The following is a 7906-nucleotide window of genomic DNA, read 5'->3' as shown; positions in this document are numbered from 1 at the left end:
TATATAATTTAAATTTCTTCTGTCTTTTCGTTTTTGAGCTAGGCTATCCACACTCAGACCATTTTGGGAGACTGGTTATTTCAATTCAGGGGACCTCAAAACATATATTTTCGTGGAAAATTCGTGTTAGAAATTTCGTACAGTCGCAATTCTTCCTCTTACTATTTATTTCATATATAGGTGAGTGAAAGTAAAAAATAAAAAAAAAAATAGACTTAAAATATTGAATCATTTAAAAACTAAGTTCGAAGTTTGTTGACTCCTGAAAAATTCAGCTTTTGTTTTTTAATGGTGAACATCAACCATTTGACACAAAAACCATGAGGATGAATTTCAATAGCTATTTATTCTGATCCAAACCTCCAGGATGAGTCTCAATATCTATTTATTCTGATCCAAACCACCAGGATGAGTTTCAATAGATGTTTATTGTGATTTAAACCACCAGGATGAGTTTTAATAGATGTTTATTCTGATTCAAACCACCAGGATGAGTTTCAATAGCTATTTATTCTGGTATAAACCTATATTTTTTAGTAATTTTTCCGATCCTGCCCCCGAAAATGGAAGAAAAAGATGGTGTAGTCCACTGTTACCTGTGCTTATAAAAATTGCACACTAGTGAATAATTTAGCTCACTTGTCCTTACATGGTTGGCCATAAAAAGTGACATGCTTGATACCAAATATTATATAATTGATTAGTGATTTTATATGCAAAATTTAAATTCTTCCAAATCATATTCTTTGAAAAATACTTGTTTGTTTGATATATTTTAATGATTACAAAATTAATATTAATTTTATGACCATTTCCCTAAATACAAAACCATACATGATTATAAAATATGATTTCTTTTGACTTTTGCAGTGAGTGGACATTTAAACTGTACACAAAAGCAATTCATTGTTGATACTCACAATGAGATGAGACAAAAAGTGGCATCAGGTAAGGTGCCCACTCAACCAGAAGCAGCGGACATGGTTGAACTGGTAAGTTGGATTGTTTTTATTGTAAATATCCTAAAGCAACAGAAGTCATTGAAAGGATCCAGAGGAAAAACAATGAGGTTTCATATTTTGTCTATATTAAGAATTCAGTGGCATATGTGTTTAACACAGGGTAAATAAATATTTGATAGATCCCACTGAAAATTGGGTTTGGAAATATGCTGTACAGCAGAAGAACAATGTGGTTTCCACTTAGTCCTGTCAAAGTAGGCAGATTTTTTTGGGATATAATTCCTAAAGTTTTAAAATTTTTTGCAGTATTTGTTCAAGAGGGTTTAATAATGAACATATATGATGGAATGAAAAAAGTAGTGATAAATATATCGTAAATGGGAAGATGAGGGAGGTAAAGGATGGTACCTTTTTTTGTTATATTAGGAAGATACCTAATACCTGCTCCATTGGTTCTATGGATAAATTATTCATACCACAACTAAAGTCAAATAAATTTTCTACTAAAATGATTGTAGTCAGTCTTTCTGTTTTGTACTTAGTTTATGAGATGATTAGATGGGAATATTAGAGTGTCATAAAAATTATGATATATTGGCTGCAGAAGTGACATGGGAAAAGATGTTTACAAACAACAGAGAGTAAATTCTACCTCGGGGGTAATCAACCCACTTACAGCTGAAAAATAAATGATGGTGATGGGAGGGGGTGTGATTGGAAACAAGAGGTGGAAACCGACTTACTAATTCTTGAACTTCATATGATGCATAGGTTATAAGCTGGCATGAAGTGGCGTGAAAAGGATTATTGTACAAAATACAGGCTCCGATATCAGTTGATATAATGCTTGAGGGGCTAATTCAGGAGCTCACTCTTGTAATATTATATTTTATATGTTTTTTTAATTTTATATGGTGTTAGCTAATAAAAAAAAGTAACCTTTTAAAGTAATTATTCATTCTCTTATTTATCTGACTACAAATTTAAGTAAAATTCATTTAAGTTTAATGTAAGGAGGTAGAATGTAAGTGCTATTGATATGCTCTACAATAAGATATATGATATGATATCTTATTTTAAAAGGCCAAACCATTACAGCATTTTTTCAAATAGTTTCAATGATTATTTCTACTTTTGTACAGAAAATATTTTATAATTTACTTCTATAGTATATTAATATTAAACTTTCAAAGCAAAACCTTTCTTCAAAATTTTCGCTAATCAAGGAAAAATCACATTTTTTGAAATTCAAGATGGTAGATCCAAAATGGCATCTGTTCCGATAGTCCCTGAATCTGAATTAAAGGTAATATTTTCAAAATGCAGGAAAATTCCAGCATGCCAGTGTAGCAGATATATTCAGTACATTACCGTTCTTTTAACAACCTACAACTAAGAAAATAAAAAAAAACACATTATTTTATTTTATTTGAATCTTGAATGAGATTAACGTTTTTTATTTTATGTAAAAAATAAAGTAGTAAAAGGGGAACAATTTCTTGTTTAATTCAAGAATCTCTAATTTAATGTAACAGAGGAGCCCAGCCTCCATCACCTAGGACGATGCCACATGCTTTCTCTCGCAAAAATTTTTATTAGCTTTCTCACTTATACAATAAATGATAGGTGCAAATATTTTGTTCTTTGTTAATGTAGAACAGGTATAGATGCGTTTTTTTTTGTTCCGTTGTACCTTGGTTTGAAAATCCTCCCAAATTAAAACCTTACAAAAATTCATAACTCCATAAATTGTTGATGGCGTAACTTGCATCATGCTCCATCCTTCTAAGCATTCCTGCAACTGATCTAGGCCAAACATGCATAATCAAACCACTTAACGAATGCACCATGCATAATTTAGAATGGCTCAAAAATTTTTTTCAATATTAGTAAGTTGCCCGATTTACAGAGACTACCGACAACATTATCTACCATAATTAACATCTACTAATTTTTCAACTCTAAGAAACAAATAAGTTGTATACACCCATGTACAGTATAGAACTCATATCAATTTTATTATTATCTTTTTTTTTCCATGCAAGATACATCTTTTAAATCATAACAAAATAGGAAAAAAAAACTATATTTTAAAATAGTTTATTATTATGCTACATGCATGATTGTTTTTATTCATGTATTTTTGAACTGTTTTTGTTGTGGTTTTTACAACTCTTTTACACTTATAATTTTTTTTTTAATTGTTTATAACTAAAGCTTATATATTGTATTTTATTTTATTTTTTAAATAATTTACTGTTTTTAGTAGTGGCCAACTCTATTTGTACCGGGGCAGTATCCAAAGAAAAATAAATAAATAAAAAACTAAATTTTTACAGGAGGGTTGGGGTGGAGGGAGGGGACATCAATTTTGATAAAAGTTATTTAATTATAGCAAGGGTAGCATGACCTATGGTTCATTCAGCTCCAAATCACCAAAACTGTTCCATGTCATTACCCTATTTCACTGCTTAACCCATAAATAACAAAAAAACAAACCAATAACAGCACAGCTTTTTTCTAAGATAATTTAATTCATGGGACCTTAGTATCACTGTCCTAGATCCTTGAGAACAGTGACCAGCGTTTTGAGTTTCATAAGACATTCCTTTGCAGAGATGGAGTGAAGTACTAGCAAATAAAGCACAACAGTGGGCAGATGGATGTGTATTTATACATGACCCTGATCTAATGTTAGGTAATTTTTTTTTTCAATTTAATCTTATCCAGAAAAATTTTAATTGATAAGAATAATATTATTTGCATTTGTTTTTTGTTTTTTTCAAGAATTGCTCTGTTCACTATTCTAGTGACAAAACTTCTTATATACTTGTACAGGTGGACAACATATCGGCCAAAACTTAGCTCAAGAATCGAGTTCCAGAGATGTCCTAAGCGTACCAGATTTATTTGGAATGATGAATAGTTGGTTTACTGAAGTTTATAAATTTGGGTATAATGGAACGTTTACATTTGACTCTGGCCATTATTCTCAGGTATGATAATCCTTCCAAAAAATAAACCTTTTACTAATCAAGAGTTTTATTTAGAATTGTTTTGGAGCTGTCTATGCAAATATTTTTGTTCATTGTGTTTAAAAAAGTAATTAAAAAAAGTGTTGTCGCCCTATGTATCTAAGGATCTCCTGGTCTCCTAAACAACTTTTTGATTAAAAAAATAATAATAAAAATAGTGGCTTTCGAAAAATTGGCTCCTCACCAAGTTCTTATTTAAAAATCAAAAATTCATTACTTCATTTTGGATATGCCTAATCACTTTATTTCCATAACTCTAAACAAGCATCACTTGGGTTTATCTTTGAATCAGTATCAATATATATAAATTTAAATAAATATCAAATATGCCATTATTTAAGAAGAATATATATTGTCAAAAAAGCAGGAGATCCATCATTTAGTGGTCAAAATTAACTTTCTAAGGATTAACAATTTTCAAAATAATGGATATTATTTTTGTGTGATTAATTAATTTTTTGGAGTATTTTTACTCATTTTATAGGTAATAATGTATCTTAACCCAATTCAATGGTTAACAATTATCATATACTAAATATTAAATAATAAATCTGATGATAGAACCTTGATTATATTAGATTATACTAGGACAAATATCAATTTAATACATTTTTTGCTTAGAAGAAAGAACAGGAATAAATAATATATATGCTAAGGAATATGCAAATATGTATAAATACAAGTACAGAAGCTAATTTTTTATCAACCATATTTACTATTTTCTTTTTTTTTATAGGTAATCTGGGGATCAACTAAGTATGTAGGCTGTGGAATAATTTATTACTTCAAAGCCAATGATTATTATAGCTACTTTGTTTGTGATTATTTACCACCGTACGTAAATATTAAATTATAAATATAGCATTAAAACAGTATCAATTAATTATGTATTCATGCTGAAAAACTTACATTCTTCATATATGAATATTCATGACAAAACTTATCCAATAAAATAGACCAGTTTTAACATATATCAACCTTTTGCTGGAATTAACTGCTTCACATTTCAACCACATATTTTTTAATGTTACTGTCTAAAAAATTAAAAATTATCTTTCTTTAAAATATTTCAGAGGAAACTGGATTGGTCTGAAGCCATATGTTTATGGACCGAAGGCCTGTGAAACCCACCATCTAATTAATTCCAAAAAATACCCTTTTCTGTGTGGTAAGTGCAAAACCTAGTTTATTATTTGTTGTAATATATTTGCAAAATCATGGATATCAAAGGTAATTTCAAGTTCATTATTTGGAGAAAAAAATTTAGTAAATAATAATTCTTCAATACTTGATCAAACTATCTGATTTTCTGGACTCACTGGGAATCCTACATTACCATTAAAAGTAAGGTATTCAAGAAAAATAACCTAACCAAAAGAGAGTATGTGCTTATGAACTAGGAAAATTCTCTGATATTTGATTAAGAAGGTGGGTGTTTTTCGTTTAAAATTTATCTTTGATTCCCTGTATCATTTTTCCTTCTAACACAAAACTTTCCACCCTAGAACTCTGTCTAGAAGGTGAAATTCAACACCAAAATTTAATGTTTATATCTATTTTTTTTTTCAGCAATTGATGATGAAGTAGTAAAAGTACCATGCCCATGAAATGTGTAGAGTGTTACAAGTAATAACTGAGCACCGTGTAAAATAAATATCAGATTTAATAGATTTGATTTTTAATACTTGTTTTCAAAATGTAATGTAATTTAATGTAAGTATTAGTTTTAAATAAATATATTTTCTCGAGAATATACAACCATTTTATTCCTTTGTTCATTTACAAATAAAATTTTTTTAAAAAAATTTGGCCAAATGTTTTTGAGAGAGGTTTATAAAAAAAACCAAAGTAGGAATGAGCATAAGCGTAAGATTATAACTGTATTTCATTGAAATAATGGTTAAAAAAACAAAAAAAAAACTAGAGAATATTACCTGGAATAGTTAATTAAAATATTGTTATTAATCAGAAAAAATATGACAGTACCAATCACTGAACAGTCTGTCAAGAAAACATTAAAGAGCTAAATTTATATATGTATATATTTATATATGTATATTAGCCCTGATGAAGCCCTGCAAAGTGCTGCAAACATCGGACATTAAAATAGTTATAAACTATTTGTTCTTTTTTTGACCGCAACCCTGACCATCTTCTTATATATAAAGAGATAATTGTTCACTCAGTAGCATCATCATAACTTTCAAGGATTAACAATATATATACAATCTTAGATACTTACACAAGGTTTGAAACATTTGACTGCTTGCTTAAAACAAACAGTGAGTTTAGAGAATTTTTTGAAAAGTTGTTCAAGAACCTCTGAGGTAATTATACCTGGAAATAACTAAGGCATCAATTTAGCATGCTTACATTAAAGATTGTTTTCTCAAAGGAGGGTTATTGTTTGCATTTCTGAAGAGAGCAAAGAAGACAGTCAGTGTCAATGAAAAAAAGGCGATCAACAAATGGAATGATTAAATGCGGGAGTCCTATTTATAGAGTGAATTGCCAATGATTTAGAAAAAAATAGTGGTAACTTTTCTTTAAGCATGAACATTTATTCAACAATTGCCAACATATTATTATATCTTAAGAAGTGATGAACGTAATAGTTTGTTTGTGAAATAAAAAGAAGATTTAATTCCATTAATTTTAAGAAATTCACAAGTATTAAATAAAAAATTAGAATACAATTATGCAATAAGTTCACTAATTCTTTTAACACCAAACATGACTACAATTACTATGTTATAAGTTCAATAAAAAAAATGCTCCTAGTTATAATAAAAAATATCCATACAGTTTCATACTTTTTATTTTCTTGTAACTCTAACATTTTGGCCGTTCTCAAGGATCGTATTTACAATATCACAGATAACACAGCTACATTTGCTATCAAACTGATGCAGGCTATTAGGTCTTAGTCAATAACCCACTATTAGAATTTCACTGAATAATTGTAATAAACGAAATTGTAATAATAATAGAAAAAAAAATAGACAAAGGCATAGTTTGATAGCAAATGTTAGGTGTGATATTGTAAATAAGTCAATAGATCCTTGAGAATGGCTGAAATGGCCAAAACGTAGGTGTTACAATAAAATACAATGTGCGAGACTATAAGGATATTTTTATTACAACTAATATTTAATATGTTTCCAAAAGGAAACACTTCTTTAATAATTTTTTAGATTATTACACCTTTCTCTCCTTAACATCAAATACCATGAGAAAATATGGAGGTATGCACTGCTATGAAATTAATTGTTCAAATCAAACCGTTTTTCATTATTTTATGAACACAAAAAAAAAGTAAAAGTATCCTTGTATTGAGATAATTACTGGACACATTTCAGAGACTCAACTATTATTTAAAATTATAACAGGGAATCAAATAAGATCTTTTTAAAACAGAATAACATAAACTCACCGAAGAAGCAGAAGAAATGAAATCTTCCACTTACCTTTGTGTAATGACCAGGAAGTAAAATGTTTAAAGCAACAATTTTTCATCCAACTTCGTAACTTTTCAATTCCACTGTTAATGCTGGTAATAGTTGCCAACTTTATGTGAGTATTTTTTTTTTCAATTTTCCACTTAATTGTTATTAGTTATAACTTAAAGCTAAAATTATATTTTCTTAGTAAATTACGATATTTCAACGAAGAAAAATTAAATGATTCAAAATATTAAAAAATGCATTTTTATTCATGGAAACAAACGTAAGCAAATAGAGGTATAGACATTTTCTATTCACTTATGTGTATATTTTTTATTCCTCACGTAATAAGAAAAAAAAATTATTGCATTTAGTTAGAAATTATTGTGATAATTTTTTTATTTATTACTGTTCAAAATAATCTCCAGTGGCGGGAACTTCAAAATCCATTTATACAGAGTGCTGT

The 7906-nt window shown here is 28.6% G+C and overlaps 1 protein-coding gene across 1 annotated transcript in view; it reads left to right on the top strand.

The window, feature by feature from the left end:
• Positions 1-5681, top strand: part of LOC106681744 (venom allergen 5) — a 25457-nt gene extending 19776 nt beyond the window's left edge. The window contains exons 3-8 of the mRNA XM_014422212.2: positions 871-992; positions 3579-3660; positions 3801-3958; positions 4734-4831; positions 5071-5165; positions 5567-5681. Coding sequence (XP_014277698.1) covers positions 871-992; positions 3579-3660; positions 3801-3958; positions 4734-4831; positions 5071-5165; positions 5567-5604 — 593 coding nt within the window. The 3' untranslated portion in view covers positions 5605-5681. The remainder of the gene's footprint in view (positions 1-870; positions 993-3578; positions 3661-3800; positions 3959-4733; positions 4832-5070; positions 5166-5566) is intronic.
• The last annotated feature ends 2225 nt before the right edge of the window (positions 5682-7906 follow it).

This window comes from Halyomorpha halys, unplaced genomic scaffold (assembly GCF_000696795.3).
Source record: "Halyomorpha halys isolate HHAL.00 unplaced genomic scaffold, Hhal_1.1 Scaffold363.1, whole genome shotgun sequence".
In the NCBI taxonomy this organism is placed as follows: domain Eukaryota; kingdom Metazoa; phylum Arthropoda; class Insecta; order Hemiptera; family Pentatomidae; genus Halyomorpha; species Halyomorpha halys.
This window is presented reverse-complemented; position numbering and strand designations above follow the sequence as displayed.